The sequence below is a fragment of the Chaetodon auriga genome, chromosome 10, assembly GCF_051107435.1.
Source record: "Chaetodon auriga isolate fChaAug3 chromosome 10, fChaAug3.hap1, whole genome shotgun sequence".
In the NCBI taxonomy this organism is placed as follows: Eukaryota; Metazoa; Chordata; class Actinopteri; order Chaetodontiformes; family Chaetodontidae; genus Chaetodon; species Chaetodon auriga.
The window spans coordinates 5,165,461-5,183,784 of NC_135083.1; the positions used below are offsets into that span (position 1 = coordinate 5,165,461).

General features: G+C 40.1%; 3 protein-coding genes across 4 annotated transcripts; 1 reads left to right on the top strand and 2 right to left on the bottom strand.

Moving 5' to 3' along the window:
* Window positions 1-1,577: 1,577 nt before the first annotated feature.
* Window positions 1,578-5,589, top strand: dazap2 (DAZ associated protein 2). Its single transcript, XM_076740656.1, has 4 exons — window positions 1,578-1,731; window positions 3,059-3,177; window positions 3,258-3,506; window positions 3,652-5,589. Exons 1-4 carry the CDS (start codon window positions 1,719-1,721, stop codon window positions 3,778-3,780), a joined length of 510 nt encoding a protein of 169 aa, XP_076596771.1. The 5' UTR covers window positions 1,578-1,718; the 3' UTR covers window positions 3,781-5,589.
* Window positions 5,590-6,417: 828 nt separating this feature from the next.
* Window positions 6,418-10,759, bottom strand: LOC143326779 (uncharacterized). 2 transcript variants are annotated; one of them, XM_076740657.1, is made up of 6 exons: window positions 10,472-10,727; window positions 10,080-10,117; window positions 8,944-9,003; window positions 8,715-8,774; window positions 8,456-8,503; window positions 6,418-8,354 (listed from the first exon to the last, which is right to left on the bottom strand). In XM_076740657.1, exons 2-6 carry the CDS (start codon window positions 10,084-10,086, stop codon window positions 8,182-8,184), a joined length of 348 nt encoding a protein of 115 aa, XP_076596772.1. In that variant the 5' UTR covers window positions 10,087-10,117; window positions 10,472-10,727; the 3' UTR covers window positions 6,418-8,181. The 2 variants fall into 2 exon arrangements, with proteins under 2 accessions (XP_076596772.1, XP_076596773.1); XM_076740658.1 differs by lacking the exon at window positions 8,715-8,774 and having other exon boundaries at window positions 7,466-8,354; window positions 10,472-10,759.
* A 3,187-nt stretch (window positions 10,760-13,946) lies between these two features.
* Window positions 13,947-17,012, bottom strand: bin2a (bridging integrator 2a). Its single transcript, XM_076742029.1, has 12 exons — window positions 16,929-17,012; window positions 16,759-16,839; window positions 16,456-16,510; window positions 16,280-16,374; window positions 16,006-16,101; window positions 15,745-15,852; window positions 15,561-15,646; window positions 15,404-15,479; window positions 15,218-15,300; window positions 14,342-14,939; window positions 14,145-14,220; window positions 13,947-14,019 (listed from the first exon to the last, which is right to left on the bottom strand). Exons 1-11 carry the CDS (start codon window positions 17,010-17,012, stop codon window positions 14,167-14,169), a joined length of 1,416 nt encoding a protein of 471 aa, XP_076598144.1. The 3' UTR covers window positions 13,947-14,019; window positions 14,145-14,166.
* Window positions 17,013-18,324: the final 1,312 nt, after the last annotated feature.

Consider the following 18,324-nt stretch of genomic DNA (forward strand, 5'->3'; position numbering starts at 1 on the left):
TAATGGTCAACTGTTGAGTTCAGTGATGGAGATTAATTACAGTCAGAGGCATATCGAGGATTTCTAGGTCCCTTTACTCCACAGGATTTTATGCTGTCACCACTTTTTACCATGCTGACACTGGTATACTTGGAAATGGAAAAGAGAAATGGGAAATGGGAGGAGAAGTGTCTCAAACGAACACACTTTATTAATGACTTTAGGAATAAGGCCTTTTTCATAGCACACATTTTGACTTGTCGTGGAAGGAAAAGCACAGGCGTTACTAATAACCTTATCAAGGGCTCTGCTACAGCAAGCAGAAGCCAGGGACTGAAGCACCTAAATGGAATTCAGCCATCTTTAATTTCATCATATACACGTGCAATGTTATTTTATCTGTCCCTTGTGTTCATGTAGCCTAAACCTGTTGCCCATGAATCATCCCCCTTGTACTGTACCTTTTTTCCCCTTTTCTCTCCCTTGACTTCAGTGAGTTCTTCATTCAAATTGAACAGTACATTTTGTTTACCATATGTATGTTTAAACTTAAAGCAGACTTGTGACAGCATAGAGTTGGTTTTTTGCCATCTGAATTGCTCTGCAGAATGTCACTGGTGTTGCTGGAAAGCACTGGTTTTATTGCTGTTTAATATTATCACTATAAAACAACACAAATCACTTCAAAGGTCACAGGAGAAACAAAACACAGGTGTAAATAATAAGATTAATTATAGCTGGATTTAATTAAGCTGCTTCAGTTTCTGGTATTGTGCATGCTGGCTCCCAGTACCTGTGCTTTACTGTGACGAGTCAGAATGTTTGCTGTGACAAAGGCCTGTTCACCACAGACAGCTCACAAGTCTTAAGCAGAAACAGGAGACTGACCTTTAATATCAGCATTAACATCTTCTATTCTACTACTAGACAATGTCCACCACTACACCTGCACTAACCACGTACAGAGTATACGTCTTTCTATGTATTTAGAGAGTAGTCTTAGTTTCTAGTTTTACTTCAGTTTTTCTATTGAAGTCATTTGTTTGTTTTTATTATTATCTTCATATCCACCTTTTTGGGTGCCCCTCTGTATTGGCTTGTTTTATCATCCATGTCAGCTGGTTGCTGCAATGCTGCAATTTTCCATTGGGATAAATAAAATATTCTATCTGTCTGTCTGTCTGTCTGTCCGTCTGTCTGTCCGTCTGTCTGGCTGTCGATCTATCTGTCTGTCTGTCTGTCTGTCTGTCTGTTTGTTTGTTTGTCTGTCTGGCTGTCTATCTATCTGTCTGTTGCATATGTTTGTGGATGTAGCTAGCTAGTAGCTAGCTAAATATCTAGCTATTTTTGAATATCAAAATAATTAGTAAAGTTCGTAATATGACAGTAAACACACCTTTGTCTCGTCCTCTGTATATGTAACTGTTAATTTCTTACAAACGTGTGCTTGACCTTAAAGCTAAATCAAATCTTTTTGTCTTTTCCAGAAGCCAACAGTTCACCTTGACTCACTCTTGAACTTCCCTCCGTGTCCTCCTGTAGGGGGCGCGCGCACGCAAACCACTGAGTGCGTCGACCACAGATAGAGAACGACTGACGTCACCACTTCCACAACAACAAGAAGCTGGAAAACAAGGAAGTGAATGATTGTGAAGCCGTAACCTGTTATAAGGCCGTGACAAGCTACGCAGAGCTCCGTTTAATCTGATATTCCTCAGTCTCCAGATCAGTCCAGAACAATGAACAACAAAGGTATTTCTCCTGACATTTTTAGGAAACAACTCAGCCGTTCGCCATGAAGACGCTGACGTTATTAGTAGAAATGAAGCGCTGCCGTTATGGCCATCCGAAGCGGACTTCACGTTTAGCTACGTACATGACAATAAACGGACGTTTTCTGGATAAGTGTAGCAAACACGTTGAGTTCGAGCATCTAGCTCATCGTGAAATTTTACAGGTGTTAATAATGGACGCCTTAAATAATTGTCACCTTATATCACCGTAACATTAGTGGCCAGGTCACATATTTTCGGTTAGCTAGCTTCAGTCAACACAGGCAGATTTTAAAGGCGAAGCTGACGATGTCACTGTTTTGGTTTACATGCACGGAAATCGAAAGCTATGTCAATCATTTTGATAATGGTCAGGGTTTAATGTTCATTTCTCACCTTTCCTATGCATTTAAGAATGTTTACATGCACATTATACTGTATGTGTTTTTACTGTTTTTACATAATTTGAACGTACTCAGATCTTTTGTTGTTAACATACATTTTACATGTACGTCTGCAACAAAGGGTTCCTCTCATGATCGATTACTGTTTGGTCAAACGAATGTCAGCAAATAGCTCAAATTGTTCATCACATTTCGGCGATGCCTTCACGTCCTGTTTTATTCGACAAGAGCACAAAGGAAACCAGGAAATATTCAGATTTGGAAAGCTCGAACCAGATAATTACGATCGATTATCGACATTTACTTATGAATTCTGTCAGTTGACTAATCCAATAACAGACTAATTGATTTGTTTTAATGCTTTTGTGTTTTTTGTGAGACGTTTTGTCAGTTTTTAAACTGTGATCCTGAGAAAACAATGTCAACTTTCTTTTTTTTTTAATAGTTCTAATGAGTAATTTGTGTACATTTTTTCATGTTATTACAGGATTTAAAGGGATCCTTCAAATAAAATTTCTCAGGGTCATTTTTATCTTAAAAATTGGTTTCATTTATGGGCTTTCTCCATCATGGGGCCACTGGAGTTGACACCAGCTTTCCCCCCTTAAGAAACGCTGTTTGTGCGAAATGTCTCCGTCATCCATATTTAAATATTTTCTGTTACTGCTAACAATGTGTTTTTCTTTGCCGTGTCCTGGCAGGCAACATCTCATGTTTGTCTTGCCCTCTGTCACAAATTTTTCGGTGTTTCTGAGAATCCGAGACCTCCAAGATTCGTTTTGTTTACTGCTGAAATGTTGACATCATTTCGCAACGCTGTGCCACAAAAGGACCTTAGATTTCTGCCAGTCACCGTTAAGACCGAAGGACGCCGTTTATTTAACGTGAATTGTTGTTTTGCAGGTTCATACCCACAGCAGGCTGTGTACCCTCAGCAGAGCACTGCACCTGTATACCCTCCTGCTATGCAAATGTCTCCTCAGGCACCTCCTTACACAGACACACCACCTGCATATTCTGAGGTAACTATTACATTCATATGCCGTATGAAAACACGATTAAGACCCAGGTCTAACCCGTCTTCTCACCTCTGTGTTTGCAGATATACCAGCCCAGATATGTGCTTCCACCTCAGGTGCCTGGTCAGTTGCCTCAGATGTCCTCTCCCTACCCTGGTGCTCAGGTGTTCATGCCCATGCAGCCACACATGTCTGTTGGGCCAGTGGGCCAGAATGTCCCCATGGCTTACTATCCTGTGGGAGCCATGTACCCCCCTGGTTCAACAGTGATGGTGGAAGGTGGCTTTGATGCTGGTGCTCGCTTCACAGCAGGCAGCAGTGTCTCCATCCCTGTGAGTGTCCACTGAGTCCAGTGATTTAAAGGAGACAGAATGATGGCCGTCAGGATGTTGTCTTACACCTGGACAACAGAATATTTTTTATCCAAAGCTGATCTGCTCTTCACTGGTGTTTGTGCTTTTTTCTCCCTTTCTGTAGCCCCCACCTCCTGGACATCCTCCCAATGCAGCTCAGCTGGCTGCCATGCAGGGCGCCAATGTTGTAATGACACAGCGCAAGAATAGCTTCTTCCTGGGTGGATCCAGTGGAGGGTATACCATCTGGTAACAGCAAGTCCTCAACTCCTCCTTCATGCCTAAACCCCGTCCCAAATGATGCCCCAGTTCTTCCCCGTCCCATTCGCCTCCCTCTTCAGGCTGCTTGGCCATGCCACAATACTGATATCACCTAACGGAATGTAATATTTTAGAGCCCTCGTGAAAGGTACAGTACTCCACTTCTGACCTAGAGATCAAACGATGAATGCCACTGCCTGGAGAGGACAAATGCAAATTTTTAATGTTGTAGAATTCATTCCATGATTCTTCATTGGGTCTAACCTTTGGTCATTCCAGATAGGACCTCTTTCAGGCATCTGTATTTGTTTAAGAGACTTGGTCTCCTTTGATCGAATGGATCACAAATTACACTGAGATGTTCTTGTATACCTGTAAAGCTACGTGAATGAACTGTTGAAATATCAGACCCGCATTATATAGTTTAGCTGCTTTATGGTGAAAGTGAAATGCAGTTACAAAGTTGCAGTGACAGCGCAAAAAAAATAAATCGCCACTTGTCTTTTTTGAAAACTTTTAGTGTAGTTAAATTAATAGATGTGTAATAGTTCCATGTAAATACCAGTATGACGGTCACGAGAAAGTACATCTCGACTATACAACAAAAAAAAAGAAGCAGCATCTTGGATGCTTTTAGCTAGAATTGTCTTGTACTTTGCACAGTATCCAAAATACCACGGCAAATTTGTTGCACAGTGAACTGTCAATCTGACAGATTATTATATTTAAATCACCTGTAAATGAAATCAATTCAACTAAAGCAAATAATTCAAGAAAAGATTTCATGCAATATCCAAAGTGGTTTACTGTACCTTGTTGGGCAACTTGTAGATGAACATAGTCAAGTGCCAAAGAGCACTGGGGATAGCCCTAATTTAAAGCAAATTAACTTCAGTAAACTTAAAGGAAAGAAATTTAAAGTAAATCCAAATAGTAAGTTGAATGGGCAGGGGTGGTTGGTGTAACATTTTAGCTTTGTTTGTCTCCTGTTTCTATTCCACAGTCGGATACCCAGAGTTTATACACTAAATGTTTCATTGTGCAGATTTCAAGAACTCCCTGCGTTGTTTCTCTGCGTCTTTCCACACAGTTTAATTTGGTGAAGTATTTATTCACCTGAGAGAAATGTCACCTTTGTGATAGCATTAGTTTTTAGGCAGCATTTTCAAAGGTTGAGGAGACTTTATTAAATATTTCTGTGTTCCTTTTTTTTTTCTTTTCCACATCTAAGTGAATTTCATGATTAGTTAGGCTAATAAATTTGTTTGTATAACCAATGAGCTGGTTGTACCAAAGATCTGGTCCACAATGCATTTATGTTTGGTTGTGACTTGAAATTTAAAGTGTCACAATTTAAAAGCAAACATATCATCCAGTAAGCAGTTATGAGATTGTTGGTACCTAGGCCTTCGGTCTGACATGTTAATGTGTTAATGTCACTTTATGTGGGTTAATTGCATCTTTAAGTCGTTGCATACTTTTGCACCTTTGCTATGTACAAATTTGATTAAATACTTTTTATCTGAGATGCACTGCTAAGCAAATCTGAGTGGTTGCAGACAAGGGGCTACTTTTTTTTAATTTTGTTTTCATGACTTTTTAAAGAAAGCTGTGAGATTTCTGAACATTATTAGATTGTAAAATTCATCGAGTCTAGTCCGTCTTGAAAGTAACGTCGAGATGTGTCGTTCTGTTCAGTAGCCTGAGAGTGTATGCAAACGTTTGAGGCTATCACTGTCAGCGTAACCGTTCTTTAAAGAGACATTTTTGTGCTGGTAATTAAACTACTTTAGAATCCTTACATGTTATCTTTCAAACTTAAAAACCGTATCTGACACTGAGGAAGTCAGCACAGATACCATACACATATATTTGTAGATATCCTCCATTTTGGTGTCTGGTAGCGTCAATGTGTTGCTGGGTATCCGACATACCATAGTCAAGTTTTAACAGCTGTGGCCACCAGAAAACAAATGCTGTTGCCGTCGACCAACATGAAGTGATTTCAGCGATATTTAAGGCAGAATGACCAGCTGTCTGGAAACGTGCTTCATTCACGTGATGAACCTCCTCTCAGCAGCTCATACACAAAGCTCCCATAGCAGACGTGGCCGACGTGTCACTTGTGTTATTAAAATGGCTCAGTATTCATTTATTGTCGCTCGCGCCGCCGTTTCACACAGCTTTGCTGGAGAAGAGGCCACAGCTATCAAAGCTTTTAAAATACGATTCAAACAAATGTCTTTCTTTTTAATCCATCTCTGCTCTGATTGTTTGTAAAGCAGCATAATGGTGGCTTTGTCCCAGCAATATGAAGTACTGTAAACTACAGCTGACCAGTAGATGCTATGCCAACCACAGCCAGCAAATGGATTACCCTTTGTTGAAGGATTATGGACATTTATAGTTCAGGGATTCTCTTTACAATATTTTGTAAAAAATAGATGTATGTACTAAAGTGATGTGATAGACTTTGGTACACATTCTATCTTTTAAGATTACTAAAGGAGATGAGTGTCAAAGATGGAATACTTTGAAAAAAAGAACTTAGGTGCACTTAACTTTTTTATACTAAACTTAAAATTTAAAATGTAAGTTTAGAATAAAGGTTATTTTGGAAATTTGAAATGCTGCATGTTTGTTTAATTTTATTCAAGTGTTAGAACAGCGCATGTATTTACAACCCTGATTCCAAAATTTGGGATGCTGTGTAAAACAAATAAAACAGAATGTGATCATTTGCTAATCCTCTCTGATATAAACTCAGTTACAATTACAATATGTACTCAACTGAAAACAGCACAAAGACAATATATTTAATGTTTGACCACATCAGTTCATAATTTTTGTAAATATCTGCTTTTTTTTAATCTGATGCAGCAACACGTTTCAAACACGTTGGGACAGGAGCAACAAAAGACTTGAGAAAGATGTGGAACGCTCCAAAAACACCTGTTTGGAACATTCCACGGGTAAACAGGCTCATTGGTAACGTGATAGTATCATGGTTGGGTATGAAAGGGGCATCCTGGAAAGGCTCAGTCGTTCACAGGTGAGGATGTAACTGCATGAGCTCAGGAACACTTCAGAAAACGTATCTGTAAAAAGTTCATAGATTTCATTCTGGTTTTATTTACCTTTCACACAGCGTCCTGACTTTTTTGGAATCAGGGTTGTATTTCATGATTGTGATCTGAGACAACACCTGGGATTCGGGTCAGTCATGTTGTGATTGTAGCTTAAGTGTCGTCTTTGACTGCATCACAGGTAACCGATAGCTTTATGAACTGATACCTCTGCTTGCCTCAACAAATTCAGTTTCTGCTGACTGCGTCCGAAAGGTTTTGATTCTCATCTGAGAATCATTTGAAGCTGTGGTTTGTTGTCTTGGATTGAAATGCATTATACAAAAACGTGTAATACTTTGTCAGATAATCGAATCTCCAACAGCATCAACAAAACCTGAACACAGTCTTCGTAATAGTGCGACTTAGAGCTGGACTGTTCTGTTAGATTATACTGGAAGTGGTTAGATGGATCTAAAAATGCAGTGTAATGTGCTCGAAAACATTTAATTCTTTGTGCACTGATAATCAATTCAAAGTCAGATTGTGGGCAGCGATGCTGATGACGCTGCCCGTTTCAAAATGCATTAAACATCAGTGTAAGCTGTCAGGCTCCATCATGGCACTCGTCCAAAAACAAGTTTAATTTTCTTCCGCATTTATCTCAAACAGGGAAGTAATCAGTAACCACGTTTGGCAAAGACTTACAAAACAAAACCACGTGCAACAAAATCCAACAAATAGTATTCAGCTGATCTGTATTCAAAAAGGATGAAACTGTTTTTGACCATCTTCTAAAAGAATTGCATAGAAAAGCCATCATTTTAAAAGCAAATCAGCATAAAAGTAACAGCCCCAAAACACGTCTTGTACAATTTGTTTTTGGGAAAAAAAAAACAAAAACAGTATGTCTGAATGAAATAACATATTACAAATACTAAAAGAGAAAAAACGGAAACATGGCTGATAAATAGTGAAGCAGAGCAGCTAATCTTTCATTTCCATTGTTACTGAGCGCTTACTGATCGCGCAGCTGTGGCGTTTCAGAATCCCACCACCTGTTTCACGCCTAGCTCTGCTAATCTGAACACACCTGTCGCCCTGTCACCTGCTCCTCATCCGTCAATATTCACTCTTAACAATCTTGTCTTTGGCATTTCTTGTGCTCCTCTGCGTTTTTCGTAACAAAATGAGGTTTCTCTGCCCCGTGTGCAGCAAGTCGCGGCCTTCCCCCAAAACACAGAAAAATACAGTCCCAAGTTCTTGTCAGTCTTCCACAGACCCTTTTCCTTTCCGCAGCCCCGCTCTCTCCCTGTAGGTCACCAGGTTCATATGAAGTATTCCTTCTTTTCACTCATAGCCTGGTTACTGTGCTCCTCATCGGGGTCCTCTCCTGGAGCCAGCTCCCCTGTCGTCCTGTAGTCTCCTTTGTTGTGGCAGAGATACCGGTAAAGCAGGAAGCCCAAAGCAGCTACCGTCAGCAGGATGAGAACAATAACCACTGGAGAAATAAGGCAAAATGTCTTTTTAAAATGCCATTTTGAGATAATACGACTTCACAATCTAGCACGAAAAAGGCCGGGATACAGTGCGAGCGGTTACCTGCAATAACCGCGGAGTCTGGACTTGTGGGGGCTGCCGTTGTTACCACTGCGGGGGGAGGAAAAATAAAACAAGTAGATTGGTTTTCAAACCACTGGTGTCAGGTAACAGACGATGGCAGAATGGTCATGAGAGCGTTCTGCTGTACAAGATCTGAGAGGAAGTAAACTGTGCCATGTCTTTCAACTGCGTGGGTCCAGGAGGAGACCGGCTTGTGTGCCAGTAATAGAAAAAAAAAAAAAAAAAGTGTAGGAGTTACCCTGAATCATGGTGGTGTCTGCTTGCGTGGGAGGTGATGTTAAAAGTCTCATATCTGATGCTGAACAAAACACAAGCATGACATGTGTTGATAAAACAGCACAAAAACAACTACGATGTTATGATATCAGGACACTCGACGGCTGCAACTCAACTTTAGAAACCGAGTGAACGCGTTCACATCGGATCTTTAAAAAAAAAAAAAAAAAAAAAAAAAAAAGCGTGCTCACCATGTGTCACAGATGTGTTTGTGTACGATGAGACTGTTGTCGGAGGCACCGTGTCTGAATCTGGAAGATAAAAAAGCATGTTAAAAATGTCACTGGGCTCTATCTTCAGCACGCAGTCTGCTAAAAGAGACTTGTGTAACTGCATAGCTGCTGGCTGAGGAAGGAATATGAAGTGTTGTGACACAGTAATCTGATTATTAGGGGCCGGGCCTAAACGAGCCCGTCAACCTCTTATTTATTCCTGAATCCTCTGTGATGCAATGACTTAATCAGAACATGCCAACGGGACAAGAAATACTGAGATCTTATACTGGAGTAAAAGCTGCAACACCACAGTACAAAAGTATGATCAGCCACAGAGCAGCAACGATTAACATCTGTTACTATTTTGAGTCTCAAATGGGAGAACTTCCTGCTTTTCTGGGTCACGTGTTACTGTAAACTGGATATTCTGCTTATATTATCTTATTCCGAGACATGTGATGACGTCACCTGTGGCTCTAAGATGTGACTGTCTCAGGTCTTATAGACTAAACAATCAAGAAAATAATCTGCAGATAAATCAATAATGAAAATGATCTTTAGCTGCAGCCCCAATCAGCAAAATGTCCTCAACGGTATCAAAGGTAAAAGTACTCATTCGGTGGCAGAATGCTGCCGAATGAGTCTTTATCTATGACAATACATCATATTTTACATGATAATCGACTGTTTTGTTTGTAAAATCTGAATCAGCTAAGTATTTATTGCACTCCAGGATTATTAAATGTTCAAAAATAGTAGTTTACTATAACGGACGACCTGGAAAAGCAGCAAATTCTCCCATTTCAGAACCTGGAATCATCAAATGTTTGTTGCTTTTGCTTGAAAAATGACAAATAAGTCATCCATTATCATAACAGCTGCCTATTATCTTTATTATTTTGATCAATTAATGATTGCAGTTCTAATGTAGTCGAGTGGAAGCAGTTAAAATGTATGTATGTGTTTACTACTTTACTGTACTTAACTCACTAAACCCTGATTTCTTATAACTGATAAAATACCTGCAAGTCATAGCAGTGCCAAAAAAAATAGGCAGAAATACATTTTCAATGCTAGAAAAGGCACTTTAAACTGATTAAAGGTGGACTTACTATTCATGGTTAGTGCTGGTTGACTCACTGGTTAATACCTGCAAGAAAGAAACACGAACACCGATGAAGAAGCACATACCACATATCGTTTCTGACCTGTTCAAGTGGGCCTGAATGTTGGACGTCATGTATTTAACCGTCCACACCTTTTCCACTATTGTTACCGACATACTTCATCAGTCAGCCCGCTGCCTTTGTCCTCTTAGTGAGGGGGTCAGGCTAACATTTTAAAGAAAACACAACTCCTCCACCACCATTAAGGCAGCTAGCTTCACACAAAAGTTAGCCCCAGAGGAAATCTTCGTGTGGGGCTACATTTCCAGGTAAAGTTTCCGTGATTCTCACACTTTAACAAACAGTCATTGTTCATCACAGCTGTTGCGCGAGCTTACCTGGACGCGGCGGAGCGTGTCACAAACCCAGCTGCGCTGACCGACTTTTCTCCGAGCTAACGGTGAAGAAAACGAGCGCACACGGCTAACTTTAAGTTTGAAACTGAAGCTGAGTGAGAGGCTGCTGAAGCGTCTGAAAGTGCGTCTGTGAAATACAGTAAGTGGATATACTTTTTCTCACAGCACTCGTGAGTCATGCGGCTCACGCTCTCGATTTCCGCCCCTCCTTTTCCTCCCCCCGTCTCCCTGTCAAAGTTTGTCTGTTAGCGAGATGGATCACTCCCGGTTAAAAAATGTGGGACGGGGATATTCCCGAGTACGGAAGCCGAGAATGGCCGAGCTTGATATTATTTTCCTAATGCAGCTATCTCCAGATCACGACTTAATTGTTTCGTTTTGTCGAAACAACGAACCTTGTTATCGCGAGATAAACACCCGGAAGCTTGGGTAGTGTCCCCTCCATTTCCCTGATGCTAACGAGAGTTGTTTTGGTTGCAGTAAGGCTGACTGTGGTTTACAGTAATTAGCCATAATGCTAGCATCCTACCAACAGATCAGCAGGGAAAGCACACATTCTTATAACAAATGGCAAAAGTTCATAAAAAGTCCATATGTTTTGCTTTGAAACTCCCAAACCTGCTTTCTCTTAAGGCAGATTTGTGAGTTTTTATATGTTTTGCATTTGATCATTTTCTTACTGTGAATATCCAATCTACATGAAAGATATGAATTTTTGGTCTGAAAAAAAAAAACTAGGATTAGATTAAATGTCTTCTCTGACCCACTGTCCAAAACCCCCAAAGCCTATATGTATATCAAAGGTAATATCATACCAGTATATAATCACAATTGAGCCAGTTTGTATCTGAGGTTAAAAAGGACTTAAAACAACGGAGCAACTATCATAGTGGTTGCACGTTAATTTCAGTAATCATTTTGGCTCAAATGGGCTTTGTTGGGGGAAGGAAATATCTTGATAAGCACATTTCCTTATATAAAACGTACATAAAGCTGAAGGACTGAACCTATATGTAGTCTGAATCTGTGCAGCCGAGGCAGAGATATACAGACTTTTAGTTCCTCATTTGGGTCAAGCATTCTTTGCTTTCATCTTTACTTTCCTGCGCCCCGTTTGGCTGCTTAAATGCAGTGCAGGCAGCATACAAAGCAGCACAGCTGATGTTGATAATCAAACTGCAGCTGGTAGTGGAGACATATGGTGAACTTTGATCTCGTATTTTCACAGCTACTAAGTATTAGCAGAGACAGTGCACTGCCTTTTCTATTTGGATCCAAGCCAGTGATTCAATTGTTGTGGAGGAAGTCTGCAGAAGCGCTCTTGGTTGTGATAATGTAGACAACAAACTTATGCACAACATCCATGAATTAAAACAATACCCCAGTAAGATGATGCATGGACATACCTTGATATTGCCCAGTCATAACACAAAGCAGCTCTGCTTCTTTTCCAGTTTTGCAAAAAACATTTTCAAGTCCACCTACTTTCTGTTACACAACTATGTTGTCCTTCAAGCTGGCAGTGCGACAGCTGCGGAGTTCATGTGAGAGGGGTATAATCAGCAGAGAGGCTTGACAGTTAAGAGAAAGAACTTGAAATAGTTCACACATTCGAATTTGGTTAACCCTGCCAAATTTGCTTGAATGCTGTCTTTAAAAATGTCTGTGTTTTCTCGTAGTCTTCGCCTTTGTCAGGCACATTGTGCCACAATCGAGTTCATATTCACAGAGAAGCAGGTACTTCACTGTCACCTATGAAACTGCAATACTACCCTAAGTAAAAACATCGTAGTTGAAATTCAAGAAGTGAGAGATATTGACGTCAGTCACAAACAAACAAATTTCCAGAAGCTCACATCTAATGCCTTCCTCTTCTAATGAATGATGCATAAGCAGAAACATACATTTTCTATCATTGAACTCATCCATTAAGACTGATGTCTCATAGTCAGACTGATGTTTTAGCTCTGGAAGTCAGCTGTGCTCCGTTTACTGAATAACTGGATCCAAATAAACTTTCTAAATGTTTTAAATTCTGTCACTCTTAAAGGAAAAGGCCTCATGTCTTAGCTTTTCCATTAATGCAAGTAATGCTGGGTTTATGATGAACTCGGCTGTGAAGTCCTGGGCTGAGCTCATTTTTGGCCTTGTCATTTTAAACCTCCGCTGGCAGAGAAGCAACCAAAGCTACTGACACAATATTTCATATTAAATGCATTTTTAAATACTCAACAGTCTCTACTGGACGCCGGTGGGGATGAAGAGGGCAGGACTGAGCCATTCAAGCCTCTGCTGGCAATGTTCAGCGGAACAAAGTGATATTGTCCTTATATGTTCTTAATTGTCTGAGCATGGCCACCCATTGGCAGAGAGTCATGGAAGTGAGACATTAGGTGGGAGGAAGGCACGGTGGCTAAAGTCTGGCTCTCACTGCAGCTAAGAGGGTCAGGTCAACTCAGATCAGGGAAACGAAGATAAGTCTGATATATACTGTAAATAATTTAAAATCAATCCTACAGTGCACCATGTCCGACAGGGAAAGGATTATGGGATGGGAGAAAATAGTTTCCTTTCAGATCAAATGCTCACTTTGCAATTTTTATATGGCCACGTGTGTGTATGTGTATATCTGGACAGTATATGGATGTATGTCATCATTATTATTAGTATGTTTTGGTGCTTTTTTCATTTATTTATTTGCCTTTTTTGTGAATAGCCATCTGTAAAATGCAGTTAAATCCATTTTAAATTATTTATTGTATACATCCATTCATCCATTAGACATACCCTCCAGGGTGTGCTTATTTATCAAATAATTCAAATCAAACAAATTAGTATAAATGTGATACAAAATACAACTAACCCACATAATTAACAGGTTCCAGTTTGTGAGTGAAAAAGATGAGATGTTCTTACATTTCATTCAAAATAAAATGAAAAATAAATTTCAAAAAATGAGTCCCTGCCAACAAAAGCGGTTAAAAAAGAACAGAAAAGAAAGGAAAGGAAAGTAAATCATTAAAACTTCTTTTTAGTTTCAGTCGTTTGGTTGATGGAGTTCCTTCAGAAACCACAGCACAGTACATCTGCATACGGTGAACACTTGGTAGACAGTTAAAAAAAAAACAAAAAAAAAACTCTCCAACGATGTAAACCTACACGTGTATTTATGTTTGCTGACATTAGACACAAAAGATAACCACTCTGATTCTAACCAGTTTGATGTGATAGAACTGAATCTGGGGGATAATGTTTGGTCCAAAAATGACAAAACCCCCCTGCAGTACACATGAATCTATACTTCTCAAAAGATAATTAAATCGCCATTTATTTTAAAAATATGTCTAAGCTTTACTCAGACTGCTTACTATATGTTCAGCTGATTTCAGTGAAAGATAAATTAGAAAACTAACACCAACAGGTCAATGCACAGTGCATCATTCATGACACCACAGTTGGACACTCCAGCGCGGCTGTCTCCACATTTCTTCTCTTGTGCAGCTGTTGACTTCACTCCCCTGTGTGTGTTTCTGTTTAAATCAACACATGGCAGACACGGATTTATGAAAAGCTCGGCCAGACGCAGAAACCAGATAGAAGGAAACAGGAAGCATGATGATATGTGACAGATTATGTGCATGAAAAACATACAAACCTTGTGTTAAAGTTGAAATACTTTAAACCGTTGTGCTTTTCGGGTCCACAGATGCCTGTTTTTCTACAGGAGCGTCCTAGAGGAGACACAAAGGACAGAGGAAAGAAATGTAAAACAGGAGAGTCGTGTCAGAAAACAATAGTTAATACACAGAGGAGGTCTGCATTCCTCAGCCGTGTGCTAATCAAATGGCAAACCTTGTGAGCAATGCTCGGGTCCGTCAACCCAGAAACTTCACCATTCTCCAGCCCATTTGGTTTAGGAGTGTTGAGGTCGACCTCGTCCTCTGTTTCTTCAATGTGCAGCGGGCCGTTGTCTGCTGCCGTCAGCTTGAGCTCCAAGCTCTCCGAATCACAGGAGTTATTCAGTTCAGAGCTGCTCTCACTTGGAGCTTTCTCACCATCTCCCTTATGATCAGACTCTGCAGGCAGCTGAGGCTCAGACTCCTCTTGCTTCACGTCCTTCTCCTCTTCCACCTGATTGCTGTCTTTGCCCGACTCGTTCACAGCCGTCCCCGCTGCAGTGTCTTCTTCTGCTGCTGAGCTGTGGATCTCACTGTGGCTCGATTCCGCATCCAGGTCCCTGGACTCAGAGGTGAGGCTCCCCCGAGCAGGTGATTGCGAGGAGACTCCAAGAATGCTGCTTTCTCTGGACAGAGTGCTCTGGCGAGATTTGTCTGGTGACCTGAAACTAAACCTCTGGCCAGATTTGGGATTATAGCTCCTGTGAAACTCAGAAAAGCTGGCTTTCCAGGCCTTAGGAGACATCAGAGTTCGTCTCCTCAGGGAGCCATATCTGAAATGAGGAAATAGAACAAATAATATAGTAAATATTGTAGCCATGGACCCACAGTGGAACTGTTTGGCCACAAAACCTGTGGAATATTGGCATTAAATGTCTATTGGAGCTGTAAAAAACCACCGTTACCATCAATACTTTAGAATTAGGCTGAGGCGGTGCTTATAATTCACAGTGTTTTGTGATCTGTGTGAGCTTCTGCTGTCATGAGAAGGTCATATCATTTTGTTGCAAACTGCTCCTTTGAAGTCATTAAAACAAAAAGAAAAACTTGCCGTTGCATTCCTTTCACAGCAAACACATTGTCCGGATGCTGAGCCTGCAGCTCCTTTAACACACTCTGCAGGTCAGCGTTGAGCTAAAAGAAGAGACGACCAGTGGAAAGACAGCAAAGTTTATAACAAATCAATTCTGTGTGCCAACAGACTTCAGATGCTCAGCCAACGCAGAGCGAAACATACCGTGCTCATTTCCTTATAGAAGATTTCTCGTAAATTTGCTACAGAGGAGAAGACTGTAATGTAGCATCCAATGCGGCTAAAACAGAAAAAAATCGGCTTAGTTAAAAGAATGTGCACGGCCTCACGTGTCAGATGATAATAGAAAATAGTCTGTCACCTTTCATAGAGCTCAGGCAGCTCTTCTTTTAACTCACTGTTGATGCCTTCATAGATACTTTTGGCTGCATTCATCTCCTCTTGTGCCTGCAGAGTGAAACATCGAGTTCATTTTAAAATGCATTCTGAAATACACAGTAAAAAAAAAAAAAAAAAAAAAGCACATATGTGTCATCATTAATCACCTTGTTTATCTTGACATCATCTCTCTTCTTAGCAGTCTGCAGTGCCTCCAGGTGGTGACGGGAAGAGTCGTAGTCGACCAGTTTTCTTCCCCTTTTGGCTATTTTCTCCTACAGATCGAAAAAGACAGCAGATCCAGGCTCATTATGTGTGTGTGCATATGTGAACCACTTGTGTGTCTTTGTTGGTTTTTGTGCGCTTGCTCTCAGGCCTTTTATCTGTCTGTGTATTCACTTCTGTTTACTTGCGTCCTCTTGTCTTACCCTGGCATCTGGGAACTGGCTCACATAGGACTCCATTGTGTGTATGGCCTGGTCTAACAGCTTCACCTCGTAGTCATTCCACAGGAGGTCCTCCCCCTTATTAAGGAGCACAGCATAAATATTGCATTAATTATGTATAACAAGAGGGAGGAAGAAGGGGTTTGGGTCCCTTGGCAATGTGTGAATCCTGCTGCTTTTACTTGTACAACAAAAATGTGCAGTGGTAGAGCTGTAGCTGCTCTTGGTTTATATTATCACTGATGCTCATACTGACCTCTACAATGGCTCCTAAATCTTCCTCTCCAGCCCAGTTAGATTCATAAGAATCAAACAGAGACTGGGCAAGGCGTCTCGAGGCCTCACGCATGTCTGTGAAAAGCAGAATCGACTGTGTGAGGCCTGCAGAGGAGACAAATCTATAGTTCTGCTACAAGCCAAAAGCGTTCTCACCTCTCACTGCATTAATGTAGTTCCTCAGGTCTTTGTATATGCGGTTCCCATCAGTCTATAAATAGACAAGAGGTTTGCATGGGTGTCACTTTTGAGATTTATTACCTTTCTGATGTTTGATTCACTGAGTATTGTCAATAAATCACCTGAGTGTTTACATGCGCAGTAAAACATGTTGAGACAGCTGTGGGAATTTATCTGTTTTGAACTCGATTCACTTGCTCCATTGTTTAAATCTGTATTAGAGTCTAAAATACGCACAAAAAGGTAACTTATTTTCTCATCAAGCAGGGGAGTGATTACCTGCTGGTCATTAAACTGTCGCAGAGAGTATTCAAATTGGTCATCTCTGCTCTCCACCGTCTTTCCCAGCCTTTGCAGCACCTGCAGAAAAAGCACATATCTCAAAGCAACAGCAGCTAAATATGATTAAGTTCTTTCTTTTGTTGTTTGGGAAACTTGCAGGCTCTTACCTTTTCTTTGCCTCTGCTCAGCTGTCTTTGGAGTTTTTTAGCAAAGTCACCAGAGCTGCCTTTTGGACTCGCGCTCTCGGCCATATTTTGTCTTGACTTTGTTTATTCCTGACAACAAACAGAGAAGAAAGAATACATTACAGCAATACCTAAAGACCTCCGAGTATTTGGCTTTAGCGTTGCACATTGAAACAGGTGATTTACAACAATGCAGCTGCACCTGGTCCAGATTATATATTACTTATTGTATTTACCATGGAGGTATTAGTAATGCATCTAATGCTACATTACTGCTACATTACTTTAGTATTATATGCTATATAATGGTGTTTTTTCCCATTAAAGCTATTTCATGGTATTTTACTATTATTGTGTTGTGTATGTGTATATTACTTATACTACACATATATTACATATACCACTATATACTTTAATATATTATATGTATAGATATACAGTATATTTTATGACTACTGGAATTCTAGATTTTCTAGACACAAATATATGAACAATTAGTCCCAGGCATTAGGTGTTATTTCGTTCAAATAGTTCTTAATCTGTTTTCTCACCTCTTGTCCTGCCTGTCTGTGCTGCTGCAACACGTGACTCATGGATTTTTCATAAGAGTATTTCAGCAGTATGTATATGTAATGATATTAGATGAGGGAGCAAAAATGGGGAAAGTGAAGCGTATCCGAATAACCTCTCTCTATTCACCTCAGTGAGCAAAGTAGTGGGAGAGGTCTTCATTTTTCTGGGCCTTTGGAAGCCTCTCAGCAGTCATTGAAAGAAGTATTCAGATCCTTTACTCATGAAAAAGTAATACCACTCAGTAGAAGTACTCCATTACAAGTAAAAGTCCTGCATTCAAAGCTTTAAAAGTTGGTCATATTATCAGAAAAGTGCACTTAAAGTATTAAAAGTACTCATTATGCAGCACAGAAGTTCCTTTCAGAGTCGTATTATGTTTTATCATTCTTTATTTTTAATCATTTATGCATAAATGTGTCAAAAGCATTTTATTGCTGTGGCTTGTGGAGGTGGAGGTGAAGCTACGTTTGACTGCCCTCCATACTGTTGGGTGGTTTAATCGAGAGGAGTATTTCCATTTTATGGTACTTCTACTCCACTGTACAAATCAGAGTGAAATATTATACTTTTGAGTACATGTCATAATGATAATCCAGGAATATTTTATTTAATAGTAGAACGCTGACGCTCTCTTTTTTGCACCTCAGTACTTTTATTTTTGAGTACATTTTGCTGATAATACTTACATATTTTATTTGAGTAACTCTTTCAGTGTAGGACTTTTATTTGTAATGGAGCGGCTTATTTTCACATTTTGTGTTAACACTTTTACTTTCGGAAAGGCTGTGAATACTTCCTTCATCAG